A 27,929-nucleotide genomic window follows, 5' to 3' on the forward strand; every position below is an offset into this window, starting at 1 on the left:
CAACCACTTCCACACCACAACCGTTGTTGCCACCACCATCACTCGACTACCATAATTGTCACCACACTACCACCACCACCACCACCACCACCTTCATGACCTCTACTATACTACAACACAACCACCGCCACCTCTGCCATGTCGCTACAACCTTACTGCTATAATATAAGGATTGAAAGAGAAAAGTTATAAAATTAATAAATTTCATATTTGAACTTCTTGTATATATGAAACAACTTGATTAAAGTTGGAGCTTAAATTTTAGTACTTACCAAACATTTTCTTCCAATTAAGAAAATTTAGCAATATCCTTTTCAGTGCTTAATGTTTAGTTTTATGTTTTATCGAACAAAACCTAAAAGTAGCTTTCTTGTTCTATATTCTAAAAACAATGATGCTTAGATTTCTTTTTCCTCTTTTTTAGGGTATTCAAGTTCAAGAATACTCAGGAAACTTCTGTAAGCGCATTCCGACTGATGTTGACCTCCCTGCGGTTAGTACATGCTTTATGAGATACTTTTTTTTTTTGGGGATAAATTGCTTCATGAGATACTTTGCATTTGCGTATAACTAATTAACCTTTCGTTCCTTTTTCATTCTTTTCTCTTCTACTAATGTTAAGTGTTGTAAACTATTGGGGAAATATGATATACATTGATGATAAAAATTTGATTGAAATTCAAGCATAATCTAGATTTCTTGTGAGATAGTGGCATTGTATATTCTAAACTATTTTAGCTTTTGACATTGAAATTTTTACTATAGGCACTTGTCTCTGTTCCATGTCTAGTGTTCACACCTTTCCTTGAATTACAAGATCACTTGACTTAATTTTAATCTAATTAGAAGGGCCTACTGGTTCCATAGTCCGTATATCTGTCTCAAGTAATATTACTAGAAACAAATGCTAAATATATAAACCAAACCAAGTCTTGTGTCCTAATCAGGTTGGGTTAGCTACATGAATCCTTTATCACCATTTTGCTCATTGCTGTGCTCAAGTAAATTTAAAATAGATTTGTATCATTTTTTATTACAACATCCCATTTTAGTTTAGTCCTTCTCTTTCCCATAACATTTCTGTTTATGATGATTATATTACTCTTCCTTTTCGTTGCATTTACCATTTTGGTGTATTCTTTCTAAACTTATCTTAAATTGATTCTACTCCTACTATTTCCCGAATATATTAATTTTAAATTTCTAGTCTTACCACATATCCATTTAAGTTTCTTCATCTCAATTACACTCATTTTGTGACCGTGTTGTTTCTTAGTTGCCAAACATTATGTTCCATAACGCATTGCTAGCTTTATGGTTGTCCTATAAAATTTCCTTTCAATTTTGTTGATAGCTAGAAGCACTCCTCCACTTGAGCCAACCTATTAATTCTATAGATTCATCATCTCCATTCCCTATATCTATATTAATAGTTGAACATAAGTAACAAAATTGTTTACTCTTTGTTATCTCTTGGTTTTCAGTATTCACTTCTATTTCTATTTTTATTTTTTGTTGTTCCTATCGTTCAAACTAGTAATGTGTTTCATGTTTGTCTAAAGTAATGGACACATGTGTCCCTTAAGTGTTTGAAGCTTTTTCGAGTCTAAAAACGTAATATGACATGTTTGGATGCATGTCTGAAACGTGTTAGAAAGTGTCCAATGTGTGTTGGTGCTTGACACGAACGCGTCTCCTTTGAAATGTCTGTGATTCTTAGTATTCAGTGTGTTTTAGACACTTTATGAGAACATACAGTTCTCATGTTTGGCATCTTTCCTTAGTGTGCAACTTGCTGTAAGTTAGTTGGGTGTCACTCTTGCTGTTTTACGCTAGCTTTTTTCATTACTCTTGTTCTCTGTCCTAATTGCTGTGCATAATTGTTTATGGAGATTCAATTGATCTGGTCCATTCACTGCGATTGAATTTGTCCCCCTCATTAGTTTTCCCCCTAATGCAGATTGACTGTGACAAAACTATAATGGTTACTTTGAAACACGATGACAAGCTGCAGGATGGTTCAGAATGTGCTTTTCAGGTACAACTTTTTCCACTTATTTATTTGTGGCTTTCCAGGTTTTCATATCTTCATTCTCACCCTCTTTTTTGGAAGAGCTTCTAGTATTCTTTCACATAAACAGCTTTTGTTTTATTTAGTTATTTATTTTGTGCATTTTGTTGTCCAGTGTGCTCTTCTTTACACTACTGTGTATGGCCAAAGAAGAATAAGAGTTTCTACCTTATCTTTGTCATGCACAAGTCTGCTAAGTAATTTGTTCCGCTCAGCTGACTTAGACACCCAATTCGCTTGTTTCTTGAAGCAAGGTAGTTGATTATGATATTTTATGGTTGCTTTGGCTCCTTTAATTGTGATATTTAGTATTTAGAGAACACTTGATGTCTCGTCTTTTTTTTAAAGAGAAGAATACTAATCACAATATTATTTCACCTAACCTGTAGCCGCAAACGAAATTCCTTCCAGTCCACTCTCACAAGTCAAGGAGCAAGTGACAACCCTTTGCATCAACATCCTGCACTCATATCGCAAATTTTGTGCTACAGTATCATCATCTGGTCAACTTATCCTTCCAGAGGCACTTAAACTTCTGCCTCTATACACACTCGGTATGTTTCTTTATGCTTATTAATCCATATTTATCTGAATGTAGTAGGTGGGCCCCTATGCGTTATGGATGTGGGTTGCATGATAGTTTTTACATTTTTTATGGTATTATAATTAAGAAATAAAGGTAGTATTTGAAGATGGAAGATAAATATTTACATTTGTATTCACAAAAATGTTTTTTAGATTATAACTTCATGTTGCAAGCAGTTTCACCACTTCTTGTCCATGGAAGATATAGTTCAGAAAATTAAGTCAGAACTGATTTTTTAGAGGTTTTTTAAGATGATCTAAATAAGTGTACTTTTTGACTTTTTACGAAAAGAAAATGTTATGGACCCCAAATAAATTACCAAATTTTCTACCAAACCTCTCACATGGGTGGAACCTACACAAATCACGTGTGTGAGTCCTACACCCATGTGAGAGGTTTGGTAAAAAATTTGGTAATTTATTTGGGGTCTCTAGCATAACTCTTTACGAAAAAATGTGTAGAAAAGTAAAGAGGTGATGTGACTTAAAAAAAATAAAAAAATAAAAAAGTGTGCTAATATAGGGGATGCCAAACAATCTCTTAAGCTGTATTTGGTTGAGAGATTTGGGAAGGGAAAGGAAAAAGGAAAAGGGAAAATGTGTGAAACTATGTGAAATGTAGCTATATTTCATTCACGTTTCACTTATCTTTTTTCTTTCCATTTCCAAATCTATTTCCAAATCCCCCAACCCAAACACAGGGTTAATGCTTAAGAGGTAATTGTCTAATTATCATAGTAACAAACCAAATTGTTATTGCATGTTGATATGTGTAGTGCTGATAAATATATAAAGTTGAAACAAAGGCAAATCAATCATTTCACATTCTGCCTTACATCTGGAGCCTCCCATGCTTGTGACCCTTTCCAAATGCTTCCTTTGGCAGCATATGGCAATGAATGCTACACTATTTTAAATTGCTTGTTTTAAGTAAAATGGCTCATAGATTTTAAACCTTTTGATTTGAATAAAAGGGCCAAAGAGTGTAAAACCACTTGATTTGAGTGAAATTGGTCATAGGTTATTTTAAATCGTTTGATTTGATTACAATAAAAATATCAAAATGTTATTTTAATTCGTTTGATTTCGATAAAATGGTCAAAAGGTTATTTTAAGTCATTTGATTTGAATAGAAGTGTCAAATGAAGGAAGTAAAAAATAAAATGACAAAATTAATAACCACATATCTGAATTTGAATTTAATGATTAATGAGTTATTTTAAACCATCTGAATCGTTTAAAATGGTCAACATGTTATTTAAAAACTCAATTTGAGTAAATGTTCAAAAGTTATTTTTAAACTATTTGATTTGATTAAAATGGTGAATGGGTTATGTTAAACTATTGGTTTGAATAAAATGGCATTTTAAACCATTTGGTTTAATTTAAATAATCAATGACCTGAAATATTGGGCACGAAAGTTTGGTAATCTGATAAAATTAGGCGTTAGAATTATCGATATTTATAGGCATGGGACTGTAAACACATATGAGGTAACATGGGAAGAGTATAAATCAAAGTCAAAGCTAGATTGGTTATAAAAAAAAATAAAAAATGAAAAAGTCGCTTTGATTCTACATTGGGAGAAATGTCCAATTTAGGCACTTTATATGTGTTGGCTACATGGGTTCATATTTGAGGAGCCAAGTTTCATTGTCAATCACCCCTCAGGAATGAGGGGATTGTGGGTAAGGAGGAAATCAGGATGTGGAAGGAAGTCCTTATGCGCTTTGTATATGTCTGTAGATTAGTTTTGAATTATTTTCTCCTCTTCAGCTTTCTTTTTCTTGTTTCACTACGGAATTAGTTGAATGCCCGCCCCCTACGGCTGTAATCTTGTTGCCCACCATTGTTGACATTACAACATATAAAGTATATATATGTATCGAGTAAAATGCAAATAGGATGTAACTGATATTATCTGATAAAGTAAATGTTAATGATAAAATTCAAAATAACTGTATAATTAGAGGATAATGAGAGGTGAATTTTGTAATTACTAAAAAGAGTGCTAAATTATGATTTCATAATGATGTTATAAAAGAGAATTCGGCCATGCTACTCTGGCTTTTATTATAACTAGAAGATGTCCAAAGTGGTGGTAATTCAGTGTTGCTGAACCATGCAGTATTTCCATTTAGTTAGAATATGCTTGCAGAAAGTCGAGCCATTGAAAGTTTGATTGTCTGATGCTTAGTTTAATGACTTCTGTAATAATTTATTGGTTTTTTTTGTGAGAGAACTATTTGAATATCCTATTCTGGTGGTTGGCATTACTTAATTTTCTTGTCATACAATATTTTGTAGATAGTTTGATTATATTTGAATTTTTATTTAATTAATTTTCATGTTCCCTTTCAGCTTTGGTTAAAAGTACAGGGTTACGAACTGATGGGCGAATAGATGATAGATCCTTTTGGATCAATTATGTTTCTTCTCTTTCTACTGCTTTGGCAATCCCACTGGTGTACCCCAGGATGATGGCCATTCATGACCCTAACTCGAAGGTATTAGAAATAATTTTGTGTACTGTTAGTTTTATGTGATCCTAATATTTTGGTGTGATACTGCCAAATTGACAGGAGATAGATGCTGCTCTTATGCCTCCTGTTATCCCGCTTTCCAGTGAACATATGAGTGAGGATGGAATCTATCTTCTGGAGAATGGGGAGGATTGTTTAATTTATATTGGGAGTTCTGTGGATCCTGATATCATGCGACAACTGTTTGGCATTTCCTCGCTTGATGAAATTCCAGCTCAGGTAGTCTTATTGTTTTTTGAACTACACAATGTCTAACTATATAGCATCATTAAGAGTAATGATATATAAACTAAAAATTCATACATAATGGTGTGGCCCATTGTGGACCTTTCACTTTAAAACAGAACACCATTGAAGATGAGTTTATTTACTATAATAGCATTACAACATCATTCTTATGGAGTTTTTGTATGATTTTTATGTATGAATAGAGTTTTCCCATCATTAATTATGGTTGGGAACAACATGCATAGGAGTTTGAGATCTGAATTAGTTGTTTAAGATTTGCCAGGATTGATAAGTGTCTGAATTCCGGATGTATTTCATTTAGAACCCTTGTGTTGCTATTTTTTTCTAGATAACTTTCCTAGTCTCCCTAAGTGTAAATTAAGGTGTGGAGATTTAGTTTCAGTACTGTTGTCATTTTAATTTTGGGTTAAGGGTACTTCTGTGTTTTTGTCATCTTTTATTCATTAGAGAGTTGTCTTCTATTTATTTTGTATTAAGCACACATTGTAAGGTAAGAGATTAATGCAATAATATTTTCTCCCTCTAACCTCACTTAAGGATCCTACAAAGACTTGAGTTCTTTTTCTGCATAATTATGTTATTATTCCTTTGGTAATGTTGATTTATATGATTGTGTTGTTGATGAAAAATGAGAACTTTAATATAACTTGTGTTTCAGCTTTATTTATCTGCTGAGATGCTTGTTATGTTACTTCAGTATATGACTTCTTTCTTTTGCCTCAGTTTGTACTGCAGCAATATGACAACCCACAGTCCAAGAAGCTAAATGATATTGTGAATGAGATAAGGCGCCAAAGATGTTCCTACCTCCGGTAATGCCTGATGTTCATGGAAGATTGTCTTTTTATATACGTACATGTGTCTGTAATTATTTTTAGAGACAATAAAAAATGTTAGAAGTATATGCTTTAAAATATATTTCCTATTCCATATCAAATTGTTTGAACAATCATATTTTATGTGATTGTTTAATAATTTTTGTTTTCATTTTTTTGCAGCTTAAAATTGTGCAAAAAAGGAGATTCATCAGGTCAGTGCATCAAAACAATCCTCACCACTTTGGACAAAATCATATTAATTGCTGGTCAACCACTTTGCATATTTAATGAGCCATAATTTAATTGAAACCTTTTGAATTTTCTCCTTCTCAATACTTCCTTTTCTTTTGTCATTCTTTATGATTTGATGTGTCATGGCATTATTTGCAATGAAAGCTTGGGGTTCCATAGATACTTGTCATCTTTTATTTTCTTCTATTAAAAGGAGCTGTTCCCCAATGCACCTCCGAAGGGTTGGTTTTGTGGATTTTCCCAAACAAAATTAGAGTTATGGGAAGCCCCTGAATAATTGATATTCTTGTTGGAATCTTAGTTAATTTTTACTATATGTTAATCCTAATCCTGATGGTGGGAGTGGCTGTTGGCCATGGAGAGGGTTTCATGGCAGAGGGTTAGTTTTGTGATTTGGCTGTGGCTATGGTAATGGCAATGGAAATGGAAATGGAGTTTTGGGAAAAGATGAGAGAGAGAGAGAGAGAGGTGGCATTGGAGATGGGATCTGTGAGTGGTTAATCCTAATCCTATGGGCCCTCACTCGCTCCAAAACCTCGGCAATGACAGTTTTATTGGCAATCCTAGCTGAAAATGGTTGTCAGAAAATTGAAAATTCCTTTTAGAATTTCTGAGTTGCTTGTTTTTGACTTAACCCTTTTTTTTTAATAATTTATTTCCAGGATTGTTATTCTTCTCTTACATGGTAGAAGACAAGAGTGCCAACGGTCTCTCTTATGTCGAGTTTTTGGTACATATCCACCGTCAGATTCAAAATAAAATGACTTGATAGTTTGCACCTCAAGTTTAATCTACATTTTTGGATAGCGGTTTTGTGGAGGCACCCTCAGAAATCAAGGCAAAAGGAAGCAAAATTTGATGCGGGCAGTCGCTGGATCGGCTGTATGGAATTAATTGTTTTATTGGTGACAAAGAAAGCTGAGCACAATTTTGCAATAAGAGGTTTGTTAATTTTAGTGTAGTCATAAGATTTGAGAAAGTTCAGGGTTGGTATAACATGGCATACATTATCTATATGTTTTCTTGGTACTCGTTTTTTTTTTTTTTTTTTTTTAGATTGGGTTTTTTTTGTTCTTGTTTACTGTAGAACAGGGAAACAAAATGTATAAACAAGTTGTCAATCAAATGGGCTGGTAGTACATGTATTTTTATGATGGAATTATGCTCTCTCAAAACCAATCATTACAATTTAGGTAAAAATTAGATTAATTTAGAGTCAATTTTGGTTAAAATGATAGATTTACGCTGTGTTTGGTTGGGGGATTTGGGGAGGGATTTGGAAAGGGAAAGGGAAAAGGTGTGTGAAACTATGTGAAATGTAGGCATGTTTTTTTCACATTTCACCTACCTTTTTCATTTCTCTTTTCAAATTCCTCCTCAAATCCCTCAACCAAGAGTTTCAGGGTAAATTTAAGATTGTGATTTTTTTTTTTTTTTTTTTTTTTTAAGGAATATTGGCTTTTTGTAATTGTAGTGTTCTTGTAGTTTTAGTGTTCAGCATTTCAATTATGCTGATTTAATATTTGTTAAAATGGTCCCCATCAATGACACCATCGGTATTCATTATCAAATTCAAGAATATTTTTCGAACAAAAAAGTACTACAAAAATTATCTTTAGCAATTAATGTAGAACTTTATTTTTTTGATGGTATAATTTTTTTATTTCAAAAGTATTATCGATTCTGGCATAATATATATATATTTTTTGAGGTGTATTCTGACAGAATATTGGCAGCATCAGAACAGATCTCTTTGACGCTTACGCAACACTGATAGAGACTATTAATTTTGGAGTTCTAAAAAGACCACTAATGACATGGCACTCAATAAAAAAAAAAATACAACATCAAGGTCAAAACATCAAATCATTCCTGGGGGTTCACTGTCACATCATTAGTGATAGCACTAATTAGTGCTCTCACTCATTTTCCGACGCTCACAAGTGTTGTAATTAAAATGTTAGATATTAAAGATCTCTTTAACGCTCCTTTAGGGGTAATTTGAAAAGTTAGTAAAAAGTTAATTTTTAGTTTTTGAGTTCTTTTTGAGTTATATTATTTTTCATATTTTTTGTACATAAAATGATAAAAAAGTTTTTAAAAAAAAAGTCAAAAAATTAGTTTTTAATTAACTTTTCAAGTCACTCCTTAATAGTTCGGGGACAAGTGTTGCAATTAAAATGTTAGATACTAAAACAAGGTAAATTATATATATATATATATATATATATTTTATTTTAAAGATAAAAAATGTGTAATTAACCAAACTTTTGAATTTGTTTTTTAATTATTTTCTCAATGTCTGCTATTGATTGATGTATTTTTTTTTAGATAGTGTCTGTGATTGATGTATTAAACCATGCAACATTTGCCATAAATTTTATGCAAAAAATTAGGACCCTTTTTCCATGTAATATGAGTCAACAAAGCACAATTTTTCTCAATCAGAATATATTCAGTTATTTAATTCTTTAATTTGGTGAGAAAACACAACCTTTTTCTTATCCTTGGTTTATTTGCTTAACTTCTTAAATGATTTTAGATAAGAATATAACTAACATATTACTTGTGTTATGTGCAGGTATAAATAAATAATTAAAAATTAATTTTAAATTAAAATAATAATATAAAATTTACTTAAAATATGTAGTAAAAATAATTTATAATAAATTAAATTTTATTTATTTTTGCCAGAGTTATGCATAAGATAAAATTTTTATTCTTATGTCATTAATTGTGTATTCTAAGTTCTTAACAAAAAATTTCATATCATAATTTAATTAGTAAAAATTAAAGAATAAATTACAAAAATTATATTGATGATAAATTATAAGTACATTTCATTTTATAAGTTTCGTAATTTTAATTTCCTATATGATAGTAGTAAATTACATTTGTTAATATACTAATTTTTATTTATTTAATTTGTAAAGCTTAAAAATCAATTATGATTGACTTATGATGTTGGACTAAACATTAGAAGTGACCTAAAAACTACTCGTCTCAATATTTATGCTAATGCGACCTAATTAAAAATAAATTTCAATCATTATTATATGGAGATACATGTGATAAGAATTTATAGTACACAATTTTTACAAAATAATATTAATTCAAAATTTTCAGTATGGAATATATGTACCCAACTTTATGTTATGTTTGATTCATAGATTGGGGTAGGAATTTGAAATGAGAAAGAAAAAATATAAGTGAAATGTGATTGAAATATAATTACATTTTACTTAATTTTATACACCTTTTCATTTTCCCTTTCAAAAATTTCTACCCAAAACTATGAACCAAACACATCATATATGTTGAAAGGAGTGTTGGATACTTTATTGTATTGATATACACTATCTAAAAAAAACCTATATAATATTTGATGGGAGAAGTAAATTCTTAAAATAGATCATCAATTATATTATAAGGAAATAAAAGCTAACCGATAAAAGATTTTTTAATTATTTAAAAAATTAAATATCAAGAGAAATAATCTATAGAAGATGTAAATTGATCTCTATATTGTAGTGGTACAGAAACTAAATTTTAAAATTGATCCTTTTAAAATTTTAAAATTTAAATTTTTAAATGGATTAATAAATTTTCTTTTTGAAATGTATAAATCAAGGCATAATAAGATTTTTTTTTAAGTGATTCAATAAAAGCAAAAAGATTTTTTATTTTTTATTTTTATAATTTAAAACTGATTAGTTAACTTTCCTTTTCAAATTTTTAAATTTAAATTTACAAATGAATTAATTAACTTTCTTTTGAAATGTGTAAATCAAGATATAATAAGATTTATTTAAATGATTCAATAAAAGTTAGAAGATTTTTTAAAAATTTTAAAACTGGTTAGTTAATTTTCCTTTTCAAATTTCTAAATTTAAAGTTTAAATGGATTAATCAACTTTTCTTTTCAGATGTGTGAATTAAGGCATAATAAGATTTTTTTTAATGATTCAATAAAAGTTAGTCAATAATTTTTTTTAATTATTTAAAAAATAAGAATTCTAAAAAAATAGTATGAAAATTTTGAATTTCGCAAGACTCTTCTCATTAAAAATCTCTTTTTTTCTTAATATATATAGTATGAATGATTATTTTTGGTTCTTCTAACAAAATAATTATTCTATTAAATTGGTGAAAGATAATTTATTCCAGCCTTTATTCATTAACTTGACAGCACTAAATTCATTCCTCGTCAGTAATTAATTGCGCAAACAAGGATTTCTCTAGCTTTTTGAGGTTTGACACCACTACTTTTTATTCCTTGTCTTTAATTAAATCTATTGAGTGTGAATGAGAAGCAATGGTGATTAGTAGTTCTAAAAGTAAAATTTTAAACAGAGTTTTATTGAGTTGGCACCTTTGAAAAAAAAAAAAATTTAAGTCAAAATATCACATTAAGGTGGGACCCACACCATTACCATCTCATTAGAGCAGTTCTAGAATTCTGAAACATTTTTTGAATATGAAAATAAGGACATTGCTTACACGAGAGTTTGAAAATAAGAACAAATAAGGACATTGCTTACACGAGAGTTTGAAAATAAGAACAAATAAGGACATTGTTTAAAACAAGGGTATTGAAAATAGTAATTGGTAGAAAATAAGGACATTTGTACACGGGACCACCTAATAATTTTTCTCTCCTCTCACCACCATAGTTAATTAGAAAAAATTATTGAATAGTACTTAGAGTATTATATATCATTACTTACATAATACTCATGGCTAATAGAAAATCACAACACACAAAAACAGGCTGTTCATTATTTCTTAACTAGTTAATATGGTAGATCAATATTACTTTGTTGGTAAAATTTTTTACTTCAATATTGGTTAAGAGCGCTCTAAAAATAATGTCACATCATATTTCAAGATCACTCAATAATTGTTTAATAGTCCTTTGTTTATATGGTGTTCCAAATCAATCGTAAATTTTTTTACAAGCGAGACATTCTAACTTAGTTGATAATTAAATATGTGTGATATAAAGAGTAACAAATTTAGAGGGATAATTAATCAGTGACCAATGATGTATTGGAAAATTTTATAAGTAAAACATATAAGTTGTTCCGTAGTAGTTGAAAACAAAGAACGACTAATTTAGTGTATATAGCAATTTCTTGTTAGTCGGAAATACTACACAAACAATATCATATAATATTATTCTTAATGTTTCATCATATACGTAATGTTATGATGCATACCTTTTATCATATGTAAGTTATGACATTTATGGATTTGATTTTCATAAATGTCATAACTCAATCTTATGGGAGTTATAACTAAAAATAATAATTTATAATCAAACACTACATAGAATATAGGAAAATGTTTAGGAGCTTTAGAAAAAGACTTCTAATAGCTTTAATGTATGTGTGGGTCTCATTTGATGTGATGTTTTGGCTTTGTGTTTTTTCTTTCCATATCATTAGAGCTTAATTAAAGTTCTAATTTTAGAAGGATAAATCACAACTATAAAATATAATCAAAAAGCTATTGGATTATAACTTATGGGGAAGAAAAAAATGAGCTATAACCAAACAGTATATAAGGTATAAACCAAAGAGCTCTTAAATTATAATCAAAATAATATCGTACTTAATATCATAATAAGTCATAACTAATATCACAATAAATTCTAATCAACGTTTAAGAAGGTAATCAATAAATTTTATTTTATAATAATCCAATAACATCTAATAATTTGTCAGACAAGGACATATTCGAGCTGCAATAAAGTGCGCGAATAAAGTTTACATAATATTATTCTGCCTTCAATTTCATATCTATATCTATATCTATATCTATCTAAAAGGACATATTATTATATTATTGTCTCCTAATAAAGTTCACATACTATTTTATTCCATTATATAAATAGCATAAACTATAGTGCTAGTAGTTTAACTAATTTAACAGAATTGAAGGGGCAGTTAATCGGCAGTTAAAATGAAGATTAAGCTACCTAAATGTAGAGGAAGAGGTGATGATGAGTCTGAAGAAGAAGAAGAAGACGGTGGTGAAGAGTTGACGGTTGATGAAGAGCTTCAGGGCTCTATCAGAAAATCGTCATGGAAGAGTCGACTCAGCTTCGTCGGGCTGTTCCGAACTGAGTCCGGTGGTGAGTTGACTCGGGGTACTGCCAGTGGGAGAGACTTGGCTACAAATGGATCCACCACCACCACCACCACCACCACCACCACCACCACCCCACCAGGATATATTCATCCCCATAATTGGTACCCTCTCTCCCTCTTTTTCTCTCTCCCTATCTCATACTTATTTGCTGATCTAAATATTTGTGGGTATCGGATCTGAAACAGTATCAGTGAAGTGATACGGTCTTATATTGGCTGATATCGAAAAGTAATGAATAATATTAGCTGATATATTAATAAATAATAGTGAGCTAAAGACCTGTTGCGTAGCGGATGATATTTAAAATCTGTGTCCGTACAAGCATTGCATGGGCTAAAAAAATAATTTATTCTTACATAAAATTTATATAAAAAATTTAGAAAAATAATATAATAATGTTACTATTATAAATAAATAAATATAGAGAGTTATTATTTTCACTCCACTTTATTTTAAATACACTTAATTTTTTTATCTTTATTATACATAGTTACTATTTTCATTCCACTTGGGTATTTGAAATGATCTAAATAAGTATATTTTTTAACTTTTTATGAAAAGATGAACAGAAAAGTAGAGAGATAATGTGACTCAAATAAATGCAATTATATAGGTTATGTCAAACATCAAATACACTCTTTTTTATGTATAATAAGAACACAAAGGATAGTGTATTTGGAGTAAAATAGATTGAAAATAGCGGCTCTCTAAATCTATTTTTAATAGTGTTTTGTTTTGAAATAAAATATCTGAACTATGTCATCATGTATAATTTTTTTTTATTTATGTAACATTACTATGAAATAATGTTATTCAAATGGGAAATACTATAATTTATAATATTATATTTCTCCAACTATAACTAATTAATTTGTATTTAATCATTAGTTTAGGGTAAATTACACTCATTTTTCTTGATATTTGAAAAAATTATAGTTATTCTCATATTTTTAACATAATTACATTAATTTTATTTTTAATAAGATTAAAATGACTGAACATAATGACTGAAATAAAATAAAGATAAATACATATTTTATTAAAAAAGAAATTAAAACCTCAAAGAAAATCAATGCAATTATGTAAAAAAAAATGGAATTAATTGTAATTTTCCCAAACCTTTGGACCTTTATTTTAAGAGGGTTTGATTGTTAACTTTTTTTTAAAAAAAAATTTTTTGTAATAAATTGTTAGTGTCTGTTTGGTTTGATTTTTCAAAAATTATTTTTAGTTGAGTTTTATTTATTTTTTGTGAATTTTTTTTTATATTTAATCATTTTTTAATATTTTTTTAGATGTACCTAATCAAGATACATCTGAAAAAATTAAATACATTGGCTAAAATATATTTAAAAATAAATAAATATTAAAAAAAATCAGTATGCATTTTTGTTTGTTTTTAATGATTTGTTTTTTATATTTTAGTTAAATTTTTATTTTTATTTTTTAGGTACATCTAATCCTGATATATCTAAAATATAATAATAATTAAAATATGAAAAAAAAAAAAAAAAACCTTAAAGTAAAACCAAAAGAAAAACGGTTTAAAATAGTTTCTTAAAATGTAAACCAAACAAAGCCTTGTATGTTTCAGTTTCAGTTATACTTGTTGTCCTACCTACCATTGATCTCCTCCATGACAGTTTAGGTGTGGGAGTGAGTGTGCAGGTGGTACCAGGTATGGACGCAATTCATTCTGCTATGGGCAATCTACTCTTCCTTCTTCACTCCATTGGAGTTCGGCTTCTTCAGAGGTCTCCCCGAGAATCTCTTCCTCCTCGACATCGCCGGCCAATTCGCCTTCCTCATCGACATCTTTGTCCGCTTCTTTGTCTCCTACTCCGACCCCCACTCTCGCCGCATGGTTTACAATCGCAAGCTCATTGCCATTCGGTTTCTCTCTTCTTCTTCTTCTTCTTCTTCAATTTCCATTTCTATTTCAATATTTGACTCTTTGGTTATGTATGTCTCATCATCAGGTACTTCAAATCTCGCTTTCTTGTTGATTTTCTGGGTTGCTGCCCTTGGGATGCTATCTACAGGGTACTCTACTCTTTGGCTACCTTTGGATTTATGGATTTGAAATGAATGGATTTGACATCAATAATATTTTAGATGTAGATATCAATAATGAATTTGTGAGCTTTATGATGATGTCCATAAAAGATTCTATTTGTAGAAAGATCTTAACAAAATACATGAAACATACCTCTATTCAATCCTCCGCTTTGGAGTTATCATCTTCCTTCAATAACTAATCTTCTTGTAATAATTTTATAAATTCCAACCTTATATCCCTTCATTTGACATCCATTCATCCAAAGGGATACTTATGCTGTGTTTGATTCAAGGATTTGGTTACGGATTTGGAAAGGAAAAGGGAAAGGAAAAATTTCCCTTTCCAAATCCATGTACCAAACACAGTCTAACAGATTAACTTAAATTTGAATAAAATTGCTATGTATCAAGTTTGAGTGTAAGCTGTAGTTTCAGTCAGTGAAATCCCTTCGGTACCATATGCACTTTGTTACACATTTTTCTATGTACAAAAATGCATAGCTTCATTTTTGAACCAGAAGATTTCGTAATATTTGCCACAAAATGCGTAACATGTACCAGAAAAATGTGTAATGCATATGGTATACACACCCCATAAGGGGTTGTACCGAAGGGGTTCCCTTCAGTCAAACCAACAATATGAACCATTCTATTAAATCTACTTTATGACTTTTTTATTTGTTTTTTCAATTTAGAATATCCTTGGGTATTGAGATGTTAGAGGTTATTTCTTACTTATGTCCCTGTAATCAAGAAAACTGACTTTATCATATGGCAATTTTCTTTGATATATGAATATTAATGGGAAGGAGCAAATTTTCTTTGTGCATAAAATATAGGAAATCTAGCTTTCTCTTGTTCATCCTAAGCCATCTGCTCCTGTCAGGCTTGTGGCAGAAAGGAGCCTGTAAGGTACCTGTTGTGGATCAGGCTAAGTCGGGCACTCAGAGTGACAGAATTTTTTGGGAAGATGGAGAAAGATATCCGTATCAATTATCTGTTTGTAAGGATCATGAAACTTTTTGTTGTTGAACTCTATTGCACGCACACAGCTGCCTGCATCTTTTACTATCTGGCTACTACTATGCCGCCATCTAAGGAACGTTACACATGGATAGGAAGTTTACAGATGGGTGACTATAGTTATTCACACTTCAGAGAGATTGATCTTTGGACACGTTATGTAACATCACTATATTTTGCCATTGTTACAATGGCTACTGTTGGTAAGCTTCTTTGTATCTCTGATATTTGCTAAATCTGTCGATTTCATCCTTTGATATTTTAAACTTCATTATATGTTTTCTTTAGTATTAAAGTGCCGTATCTATTTTAGCTAGAATGCTGTCCTACCCAAAAAGTTTCCTATGTAATAGCTGGGAAATTGTAAAAAAAAAAAAAAATTCATTGGCTAAGGCTATTGCCGAAGCTTCTTTTCACTTTTTTAAGTAGTGTGCAACTAAACCTGTCTTCTAACTAGTTGTTAACTGCTATTGCTTTGGCATTTTTTTTTTCTCCTTCTTTCTTTCCCGTGACTTTGTGAATAAAGAAGGTCCTGAAATTCTTCTATCATGTTTTTTAGATTAGATGCCAATACGGTTTGATCAAGATTATTGTATTTGTTGCCTTCCTAAGAGGTAATAAGTTTATTTGATGCTATTTGTCACAATATCGTGCAAACTATAACTACCCAATGAATGCCTAATCTTAAATCTCAATGCTATTGTGTCGTTGCCTCTTTTCCATATGTATTTGTTGTCTTCCTAAGAGGTAATGAGTTTATTTTGTTAATGTACACTAAACCTAACCCACTAACCTAACCCACTACACACCCCACTTCACCTACTACACTCACCTACCACCACCATCCACTACACCTACATCTATATAAACCACCATTTGTAATTTGTAATACACACAACAATCTTGTAATCAATCAATAATCCTTCAATTTTAACATGGTATCAGAGCTATAAGATTTAAGCCTGTATTTCTTTGTCACCGGCGGGCAGCCGGCCGGCAACTTTGCCATTGCTGCCCGCTGGAATTTTTTACACATACCTTCACTCCCTCTCTCTCTGCTATACGGTACCCATCATGGTCAAGTGTATTAGCCTGACGACCTTGCAAGATTGGTTGTACAGGTACTCCTTCGGCAACGCCGGTCTCCAATCCAGCACCACCGATCTCGGCGACGGCACCCTCATCCATTTCTGGCACCCCAAATCCCACAAACCCAACCAACCCACCCTCCTCCTCATCCACGACATCGGCGCCACCGCAATGTGGCAATGGAACGAATTCATCTCCTTCGGCGATTCCTACACCTCCCGACCAGCTTTGGTCTTCTTCGGCGATTCCTACACCTCCCGACCCGATCGCACCGAGTCCTTCCAGGCCCAGTGCGTGATGAGGGCCATGGAGGCTCACGGCGTGCGGCGCCGGATCCACCGGTTCAGCTTATTCTTCCAGGTGACCTCAGATTCTCCTTTGAGTGATTTGCCAACCACTTCAAGGGCCAAAGGGAACCCTCCACAGTGGCCCGACGCGGTGGAGCGGGTGGTGATTGTGGCGGCGGGGGTGTGTATGGAGGAGATGGATGTGGATGAGGGTTTGTTTACGGTGAGGAGTGTGGATGAGTCCACTGCTATATATTTATTATAATCTATTACCCACTATGTTGTCCATCTATTACTTTCTTTTTCTTTTTCTTCTTTTCCATTCTCCCAACACCGCCCAGCTATTTCTCTTTTCTAAAAAAAAAAAAAAAAAAAGAAAAAGAAAAAAAGAAGGAGACAGCTTTCCACCTCACCATCTTTCTCCAATACAATCATTCTCCACTATCTCGGCATATGCAAACCAATCTCTCTCTCTCTCTCTTGGCACGAACTGCTTTCTCTTCATCTTTTATTATTACACCCAGCCATCATCACATGCTTTCCATTCATCTTTTATTCTTATTATTATTATTATTATTATTATTATTATTCCACACAACCACCAAAAAAAAAAAACAAAAAAAAAAAAAACAACAAAACATTTCCAAATTTGCACAACAACCCATATTTTATTCATGTCGGGGCTCACCCCGATCACCATTTTACATTAAAAAAAACAAAAAAAAAAAACAAAAAAAAAAAAAAAAAAAACCCAACACACACAACCCAAATAACCACATCCACAGGCGGGATTTTTCTTCTCTACTCTGCAGTCGGTCTCTTCTTTTTTCCTCCGTCCTGGACGGTCCTTGACGGTGTTGCCTCCGGATTTCCCACACCACCGAGCACAACTACTCCCTGCTCCTCCACTGCAGCATATGGTGGCCCTCCAAATCGGAACATCACGGTGGCCTTCCGCTTCAGCTCCTTGTTTTCTGCCCTTAGCACGCTTATCTCTGCTCGCGCATCCTTATACATGCGTTGGAGCAGAGCCAGCTGGGAGTTTAAATGCTGCACCTCATTTGTCCTACTCTGCAGCCGGTTCGACAAGTTTGTGACCGCCGTCATGCTTTCCACACATGCCTTCAACGTATACTGATTGGCCTCCACATCCGACAGCACTGCCATTCTTTGCTCCACAGACCGCATCGGAAAGTTCAACGGAGTAAACTCCGGGGCGCTTGGTTGAGTTTCCAGTGCCACCGCACCAGTTCTCTCTCCTGTGGACTCGTTGAGGTCGGGAAAGAGGGTGAGCAGCCCGCGGGAAGACGAAGCCATTTTTTCTGGGCAACAGAGTGTTATAGAGAGTGTTACAGAGTATCTTCTCAGCAAAACCTCTCTTTCTCAGCAAAACGAAGAATTTTTCAGAGGTTTCTCTCAGTTTTTCTGTCTCAGTTTCTGCCTCCTCCGCTTCGGTTTATAAAGACCATGACACAGAAGCAGCCACGCGCATCGCGCGCCTCTTGACGCCCGACAAACCGGGCACGCCAGCCAAGGCACTCACGTGCCTCGCCATCATATCTGGCACGCCTTTTGATGCATCGAGCACGCCTTTTGATGACACGCCTTTTGAGGGTGCGGGCACACCTTTTGAGGGCACGACTTTTGAGGGCTCGATATCTATATCCATGTATATCTTTTGGGCAGCCTATATACACACTCATACAGTGTCTTCTACACCAGTCAACTTTATCAATCCCTTTGTTTCAACCTCAAATAGGTTTCTATCTTCACACCTATTTGAGTTTGAGGGGGGGTTATACACAGTATCATGTATAAGTCACTCATGGCGCACTCCCTAAGTCGCCCCCTTGGTGCACCACCACAGCTTCTACAACGGTCCGACATGACCCCGTAAACTGTCCTGCTACATCGGTCCGACATGACCCCATAAACTGTCTTCTCCAACGGTCCGACATGACCCCGTAAACTGTCTTCAACAACGGTCCGACATGACCCCGTAAACTGTCTGCTACATCGGTCCGACATGACCCCGTAAACTGTCCTGCTACAACGGTCCGACATGACCCCGTAAACTGTCCTGCTACATCGGTCCGACATGACCCCGTAAACTGTCTTCAACAACGGTCCAACATGACCCCGTAAACTGTCTGCTCCAACGGTCCGACATGACCCCATAAACTGTCTTCTACATCGGTCTGACACGACCACACAGTGTCTGCTACAACGGTCCGACATGACCCCGTAAACTGTCTTCTACACCGGTCCGACATGACCTCGTAAACTGTCTGCTACAACGGTCCGACACGACCATACCGTGTCTCCTATCCTGTTTTATTTTATTTATCAGTTTATTTTTTCTGTTTTGTAACTCTCTCCAAACTCAAGTTGGTTTGTGTCTAACCTCCTTGAGTTTGAGGGGGGCTGTTAATGTACACTAAACCTAACCCACTAACCTAACCCACTACACACCCCACTTCACCTACTACACTCACCTACCACCACCATCCACTACACCTACATCTATATAAACCACCATTTGTAATTTGTAATACACACAACAATCTTGTAATCAATCAATAATCCTTCAATTTTAACATATTTAATGCTATTTGTCACAATATCGTGCAAACTATAACTACCCAATGAATGCCTAATCTTAAATCTCAATGCTATTGTGTCGTTGCCTCTTTTCCATATGCTACTGGTGATTGACAATGGGAGCATTGAGAATGGATGCTCCAATGCATGTCGAAGGCTTCTTAAAATAGGAGGTGATGGCTGTTGATTAGACAAGCTTTAGTGGTGGTATTGCATTGTCCAGTTAGCAGTGGTCTGAAATTCCAAACCAGGATTGCTTTAATGAAGATGTGGCCCTGGGTAGGATTAATTATCCAGTACCATCATTTAGATGACCTCAGCTGGTTAGGAAACTGCTATAATAGCAATGATATAGGGACTATATTTTTTTTAATCCTTCCCCACTATCACCCCACTCTCCTGCACTGTGTATAATAAAGTGCAAGTTGATAGTTCTGTTAAATATCTGTAAGCTACGCATCATGTAGACGGAGGGTTGGAATATATGCTGCACCCATCTTTTTTATTTAGAATCTATTTGATTATATACAATGATCATATCCAGTAGAAATGCTACACTTATTATTTCTCTCTCTCTTTTTTTTTCTTTACCACATTTTGTTTATCACCTGTGATGGCACATCCACAATTGTTGGTGCAATGAATCCCACAAGAGTCTCACTAACATCCAACAGTTGTGAATGTGCCGCATCAGGTGGTAAACAAAATGCGGAAAAAGAAGATGGCAAGTGCAGCATTACTGCGAGTTTAGGGGTGCCCACATTTAAGTGCCTAATGTGATCGTTATCTATGAGTAGGCATCTTGTTGTCACATTCTATTAAATGTAGTTCTGGTAAAGTGGTCATTGTTTTGAAACATATAACACATTCTTGTGTGTGCCCTAAGAATAAATGTCTGTGTGACACACAATGAACGTAGGTGTTTCCTACTTAGTTTCAATATAGTATAAAAACAGGAATTTTGCTTGGGATCCTTTGAACTCACTATGTACACCCAAGAATATGTCCTCCTTTCTTAAGCATGCCTAATAAATATATATTGGATGGACATTTTGTAAACATCCATGCCCATATGTGTCTTGTCCAACATGGGTACCTTTGTTTATTTCCAAGATGTGTATCTTGCATTGTATTAATGTGTTACAAGCAGTGGTTTTTTATTTTTATATATAATGATGTAGTGCTACTGCACTTCTAAGAATAGGTATTGTTAATTATATGCAATGTTGTTTTCCTCTTTTTTCTTTAATGCTACAGGTTACGGAGAGATACATGCAGTCAATGTCAGGGAAATGATATTCATAATGATCTATGTCTCTTTCGATATGATTATCGGCGCCTATCTACTTGGTAACATGGCAGCATTGATTGTGAAAGGATCAAAAACAGAAAGGTTTAGGGACAAAATGGCAGATCTTATTAAATATATGAATACACACAAACTTGGAAAGCGTTTAAGTAATGAGATCAAAGACCATGTGAGGCTACAATATGAGAACAGATACACAGAAGCTGCTCTTGTTCAGGATATTCCAATCTCCATTCGAGCTAAGGTACTGCAAAATGATAAAAATCTTAACATGCCTCATTTATATTAAGTTCAATAGCCCATGTTGACACCTAAAAATAAAAATAAAAACTTAAAAAACAGTATATGCTGATTTAGTGCTTTAAAATAGTTGACCAGTCTCTTGCATTTTGTTGGAAATGTGTTACTATAGTTTGCTTCCTCACCCAAAAGAGAATTGTACATTGTAGATTGTTTTGCCCCATGAAGTGTTTCTTCTATGCAGATTTCACAAAAGTTATATGAGCCATATGTTAAAGCGGTTCCACTTTTCAATGGGTGCTCTTTGGGATTCATCAAACATATTGTAAGTCTTCTTGTTACTAGAGTAAACAGATGCTAAGATTATACCTGCATTGATTTTACAAAGTCATGTGACATTTATTGGCTTAATTATCTGTGCAAGGTAAATATTTACTGCTAGGGAGGTTAATGAATCTAGCAACTCCTGATCCATTACAACTTCCAACTTTTTTTAAGAGCATCAGCTTACTAATGTCTAGCTATCTTCAGTGCATCTTCTATAGGATTTTTGGAGTAACCTGAATATTGTCTACTGCATTTCCATGCCTGTTCTGTTTTTCTGTATTATCTATGTTTATTTAAAAATTACTGGTTTCTTGGTATTCCTTTTAAAAATGCCTCCTCTAAAGTGCCATTTTTTTTTTTTTTTTGTTAATTTGTTCTTTTGTTGTCTACTGTCATAATGTAATGTCATGTTCATTTCTACTGGAACATTACAGATCTGATAAGATTTGGAGCCTAATATCATATCAATTTATGGTAGTCAGCCTTACATTTTTTTTCTGATTTTCAGTCAACCAAAGTCCACGAGGAATTTTTCCTCCCAGGAGAAGTGATTATCGAGCAGGGAGATATAGTGGATCAACTGTATCTTGTTTGTTTTGGTGAACTGGTATAATTTTTTCTCACTCTCATCATTGCTATGTTATTTGTTTCATCTTATTACATAACAGCAATATCATCAGAGAGGATGCTAGTAGTTCATGACTTCTTACCACTTTGTAGTATTATGATAGAGAGCCCAAAAGTGGAGGAAACTGGTATGGCCCTACTAATGATGTTTTCTTGAAACTTAGGTTAACCTGTTCAGAGATATTAACCCATGAGCACCTTACACAAAATATGGTAAGAAATATTCCTACGTGAAGGTAGGCCAACACTTGTTGGTGGGCAGGGACCTGCCCTCTTGGTTATGCGGTTTATTCATGTGACTAAAAGGTAGAATTAACGTAACTAAATGACAATCTACATCATTTATCAGTACTAAAAAGGTTTATCATGGTTATTATTGCTTGACAAAATAAATAAATAAATAAATCAGTGTAATTATAGTATGATGAGAATCAACCTTCTGCTTTTGCTACTGAGAAAGCAAACGGTCAGCGTGAAGGTTCAAGACTTAGCCAAGCATTAGCAAAGCAGAACAAAGCACCTGTAGCAAAGATGACAAGGCAAGACATTAGTGAAGCTAGATTTTCACGGTGGGGTGCTGAGTTAGCAAAGTGGGCTAAAACAGTACCCTTCCCCAAGGCTTGGCTTTCACACAATCATAACTGTTTCAATAACTTTATACAAAAAAAGTGGAGAGAAGGATAACTACCTCCTACCTCTCCCAGACCCTACTGTAAGCGGGAGTCCTTTTGCACTGAGTACAATATTTCATTCTATTTTTCAAAAAGAATTGTAGATATATATGTAGAATGATACCTGTAATCTTAAGAGCTTTAGTGTCCATAGTACACTTTATAGTAGAAATTATCTATGTTTAATGCAGTTTACATTTAAATGCAAGATTGACAATTTTATAGTAATTTCAGGAGGCAATAGAAAGAAGTGAAGACGAAGAAACAAGAGAATCTCCTCTGCATCTGCAAACTTACAAAACTCACAGTTCGTTTGGTGAAATTTCTATGCTTTGCAACATTCCAGCTCCTTATGCCGTTCGAGTTTGTGAACTATCTAGGCTATTACGACTTGACAAAAAATCTCTCACTGACATCCTTGAGATATACTTCTTTGATGGGCGTATTATTCTAAATAATGTGCTTGAGGTAGGTTATCTTTTGTATTACTGCTATTACTTTTCGCCAACCTGTGACGATTTTATTTCTGCCCTCCTGTTTGTAGTTTTCTTGTTGTGGATGAACTCATGTACTATTTATGATAAACAAAATATATGTGAATCAATGTTATTGCATGAATTAGTTAATTTTATTTGTAACATTTTTACAATTGCTAGGGAAAAGAGTCCAATCTTCAGAACAAGCTATTGGAGTCTGACATAACACTTCATATTGGAAAACATGAAAGTGAGCTAGCTATGAGGTTAAATTGTGCTGCTTATGATGGAGATCTGCATCGGCTCAAACGCTTGATTGGAGCTGGGGCAGATCCCAATAGGACTGATTATGATGGAAGATCACCTCTGGTAATGCTAAACACAAAAATATTCTATTTTCGTATAATACAGATCTTATGCAATAATATAAATTCTTTTTAGTAATTATCCTTTCTTCAATATGATATAATTTCTGCCATTCATCCTCATAAAAATCCAGCAGAAGATCTTAAAAAAAGGAGAGTGATTTTTCTAAGTTAGAACAGCATCCGGCTATACATTTAATTAAAGAGCCATGATGGAAGACAGAAAACAATTTTGTTGCTCTGAATTCACTCTCTTTGCAGCAATTTACTTATAGGAAAAATGAGCTCCAACCAAAAGAATGAAAAGAATTGTTTGGCTTACCTTTGAATGAGGCAAGGCCATGTATATATAATGATTCAATATTACAAACTAGGAAATAAAATAATCAAGGCACTAAATCCGTGATTTGTATAATCACGGATTATATACAAACTACCATAAATACAATATTACGATTCGCTAATTCCAATAGTTTCTTCATGACAATGTAATAATTATAGTGATTAAAGCAGCATGGACACTTGTAAGAAGGTGGCGTGTCCTTGTTTTGTTGGACACGTGTCAAACACCGATAATCATCGGACAACAGGAGTCAAGCACATGTCCTATTATTATATTGTTTTTAATATTTTTAGACCCAATTTCATTCTGGACACTTACGAGACACGTATCCATTGATTAGATATGCATAAAACATATTATAAGTTTGAATAAAATAGCTTAGAGGATACATTGATAAATGAAAAAAATGTAAATTTATATTGGTTTCTCTTTTAAACTTTAGGAATTAGTGTTATGTTGCATTTTTTTTTTTTTGGATATTTATGAATAAAATATTTATATATATAACATAGAATAAATATATAAAGTCACATATTTTGCATGTTGCGCTACACAGCATGTCTTCATTTTTTGAAAATTGTCGTGTCAACGTATCGCATGTCCATGCTTCTTATAGTTGCTTACCTTACATTATTTGCAGCATGTTGCTGCATCCAAGGGATATGAAGAGATTACTGAGTTCCTTATCCAAAAAGGAGTAGCGATCAACATTACAGGTATGCTTCTTACATTTCCCATTGCCATGCACTACCTCATGAGTTCTGGAATATATGTATATACATTGTTGAGTAATTAATGTTAGAGATGAATTTATTAACTCATATTGATTAATCCATTCTAATAGATAATTTTGGAAACACTCCATTGCTTGAAGCCATCAAGAACGGACATGATCACATCGCTTCTTTACTTGTCAAAGCCGGGGCATCATTAACTATAGAGAATGCTGGAAGTTGTCTCTGTTTAGCTGTTGCAAGAAGAGATTTAGAATTTTTAAGAAGGGTTTTGGCCAATGGCATCAATCCCAACTCCAGAAGTTATGATCTTCGAACACCTCTTCATATAGCTGCTGCGGAAGGGTTATATACAATCGCATGTTTACTTTTAGAAGCTGGTGCTAGTGTCTTCTCAAAGGATAGGTGCAGTGTAAATTTCCATATAATTTTTCGAATGGTGATGAAATATAATGCATTGATTCTTTTAGAACTTTTTATGTTTGCATGAAGACTGTAAATAAAAAATGCAAATTCACACATGCACACGCATCTATATTTGTGATATATTTTGCATGACGTTTTACATTCTGTAGTTCTTGTAATGCTTCAAGCATATGATCTTGAAGGGGTTTTAAGAAGATAATGTACTTAATTTTCTCTCGCATTTCAGCTGCCCCAACAACTTGCATCTTCATTTACAGTTAGTTCTATTAATTTCTAACAATTTATTGTTCCCTGAAAATGACTTGGCAATGCCTTGTGAAAGTGAGTGCGCTTGTGCATCCTCTGTTCATTAACATTTTGTTTTTGTACTTTCAGCTAACTTTGAGTATCTCTTTTTGTGAAGATGTCTGCCTTTCTCGTAGCACATTGAAATTATTGAAACTAGGACTTTGAAATTTAGTTGCAATATCTACAGAAAAGCCATAACTCGTAGGGTCAAAGTTGATTTTGAAGTCGAATATCTTCTTTACCTTTTGTATTTTTTTTTTCGTTTGCCTCTTCTTTATTTTTATTTTTCTTCCTAAAATCAGGAATTAAATGGTTCATGCCTCAAAGTTGGTGTAAGTATTCAACTTCTGCATTAACTAAAATTTACACTTTCTGTATCAAAAGTGTTTAGATTTTCTCAAAACATTCTTAAACTTTTGATACATAACTCTGCTTATAAGATGAGCGTGGTTTACATGGTTGAAAATTTGTATGAGCACATGCAACGAGAGAGGAGATGAGTTTGCAGGTTCAACACATGCAATGGCTAAGTAATTAAAGCACACCTGCAGATTGAATGTGCGCAATTTTTTGCCTGTAAATGTAATTGACTGCTTGCTGCATTGTTCAGAAAATTGACATTTGTTTAACTATGTGTTTGCAGATGGGGAAATACTCCACTCGATGAAGCACGTATAGGTGGAGACAAGAATCTTGTGAAACTTTTGGAAGACGCAAAGAGCGGTCAGTTAGCCGAGTTTTCTGATTGCTTCAAAGAAATTCAAGATGCAACTAAAACCAAATAATAGATTAATAGGCTAATGTACTCCAGTTTCAGAAATTGGATATGTTTTGCAGTGGCATTTTTAACATTTGCTTAAGAAGATAGAGCTCTGTTGAGTCAGAAGCATTTGAGAATAACCACTATGATGCTAAATGGCTTTCCCTTCAAGGGGAAAAGGAAATTAATAAAATTTACTTTGTTTGGTGAAGTTTATAGGATTGATAATTATTATTATTTTTTATTTTGAGAATTTATATTGAGTGCCTGGTGTAACTTCTGATTATAGTTTACAGTTAAGTGATAGATGCTTTTAGTTTTTATTTTCTAATTATCAACTTTTAACTGAGAAAAAAATGCAGAATCACTAATATACATATTGAAGACCACTTGAGTTCTAGAACATAGATTGGCGACAATAGCTGTAGATCCCAGCCTCTTGGGAGCGAATAAGTTAGTTAAAGTGTACTCTAATCATTTTTATCATTGTTATATCAAATCAATAAAGATGTAATTTTTTTTTTACCAAATCAATCATGAATCAAATAATTTATCAAAATTTTGATAGTTATAGTTTTACTCGAATTTAATATTTTTTTTTAATAATATATATATATATATATAGAAGAATTGGAGATAGTTTTATTTCATAAAAAATAATTAAAGAAAGTTTTGAGGACAAATATGAAATTATCAAAAAGATTTGATGAAAAAAAGGGGTAAGGATTGAAGAATCAGATCAAGTTTTTAAATTTTTATTCAAAATTAATTATTAATAATAATAAGTATTGAAGATGCTCTAATGTGATATGTTAAAGAGTCTTGCTAACAAAATGTTCAAGAGTTTCTATTTTTATGCACCAAAAAATTTAAGTACATATATGTTCTGTCAATACACACTAAATAAATTTAAAATTTAGATCTTGTTTGGCATAATTTATGATGGTACAAAAAATCAAAAAGTTATTAAAAAAATCAAAAAATTCTTACTATTTGGGAGAAGCGTGTAGGGAAAGCCTAGAGGGCCTTTAAATTCAACAGCCCAACAGTGTAGCTCAGTGCTGTAGATTACTTTGCATCTACATTTCCCCAAATGTAATGACAGGGCATAATGTAAGCCACGATTTCCCATTAAAAAAAAAATTGAAATGCACGGAATGAAAACAGTGCTGTTGCATGTGTCCAATAGAGTAAAACGACAATTTTGATATTTATTACAATATTTTATTGCACATTTTTTTGTAAAAAACTAAAAAGTTATCCCAAACATTTTTTTTTTCTATTTTTTTAATCAAAAAATCAAAAAATACACTTATATAACACATCCTAAACAATCCCTTAATGTTTTAAGTTTTACACAACCTATCATGTCAGAAATATCTCCCTTCCTTCAACATTCAAACCTTAATCCTAATCCTCTAACCTTTAACCACCATCAGCTCCTTTCCTGACCACTCTAACCCGTCGCCCATCATCACCATCCAAGTAATTGTTAGACAATTTTCACTGTATTAATTAAATTTTCTATTTATGTACTCAATAACAAAACATAACACAAAGAATAAATTCAAAAGAAAGATTTTTCAAAATCTGTTTAATTACAGAAATCAAACATAAATTGGAAATAGAGTAG

At 33.0% G+C, this 27,929-nt stretch overlaps 2 protein-coding genes across 3 annotated transcripts in view; both read left to right on the forward strand.

Annotated features, from left to right (window-relative positions):
- The window catches only part of LOC114280791 (protein transport protein SEC24 C), a 40,130-nt gene extending 32,452 nt beyond the window's left edge, over positions 1-7,678 (forward strand). For both annotated transcript variants that reach the window (XM_028223173.2, XM_028223174.2), the window contains 9 exons: positions 425-493; positions 1,961-2,038; positions 2,187-2,325; positions 2,461-2,625; positions 5,019-5,164; positions 5,240-5,419; positions 6,173-6,261; positions 6,448-6,479; positions 7,182-7,678. In XM_028223173.2, coding sequence (XP_028078974.2) covers positions 425-493; positions 1,961-2,038; positions 2,187-2,325; positions 2,461-2,625; positions 5,019-5,164; positions 5,240-5,419; positions 6,173-6,261; positions 6,448-6,479; positions 7,182-7,288 — 1,005 coding nt within the window. In that variant the 3' untranslated portion in view covers positions 7,289-7,678. The remainder of the gene's footprint in view (positions 1-424; positions 494-1,960; positions 2,039-2,186; positions 2,326-2,460; positions 2,626-5,018; positions 5,165-5,239; positions 5,420-6,172; positions 6,262-6,447; positions 6,480-7,181) is intronic.
- A 4,523-nt stretch (positions 7,679-12,201) lies between these two features.
- On the forward strand, positions 12,202-26,507 carry LOC114280793 (potassium channel KOR1). The gene is made up of 12 exons (XM_028223175.2): positions 12,202-12,773; positions 14,341-14,565; positions 14,652-14,715; positions 15,617-15,956; positions 20,988-21,283; positions 21,524-21,604; positions 22,115-22,213; positions 23,139-23,372; positions 23,561-23,749; positions 24,729-24,804; positions 24,933-25,227; positions 26,180-26,507. Exons 1-12 carry the CDS (start codon positions 12,484-12,486, stop codon positions 26,319-26,321), a joined length of 2,331 nt encoding a protein of 776 aa, XP_028078976.2. The 5' UTR covers positions 12,202-12,483; the 3' UTR covers positions 26,322-26,507.
- Positions 26,508-27,929: the final 1,422 nt, after the last annotated feature.

This window comes from Camellia sinensis, chromosome 15 (assembly GCF_055761805.1).
Source record: "Camellia sinensis isolate YWXY chromosome 15, ASM5576180v1, whole genome shotgun sequence".
In the NCBI taxonomy this organism is placed as follows: domain Eukaryota; kingdom Viridiplantae; phylum Streptophyta; class Magnoliopsida; order Ericales; family Theaceae; genus Camellia; species Camellia sinensis.

Excerpts from the sequence above, each read along its gene's own strand:
- LOC114280793 (XM_028223175.2), top strand. The coding sequence starts at position 12,484 with ATGAAGATTAAGCTACCTAAATGTAGAGGAAGAGGTGATGATGAGTCT. Across the intron at positions 23,750-24,728 it reads ATGATGGAAGATCACCTCTG|CATGTTGCTGCATCCAAGGG; the intron begins GTAATGCTAAAC and ends CATTATTTGCAG. Across the intron at positions 25,228-26,179 it reads AGTGTCTTCTCAAAGGATAG|ATGGGGAAATACTCCACTCG; the intron begins GTGCAGTGTAAA and ends ATGTGTTTGCAG.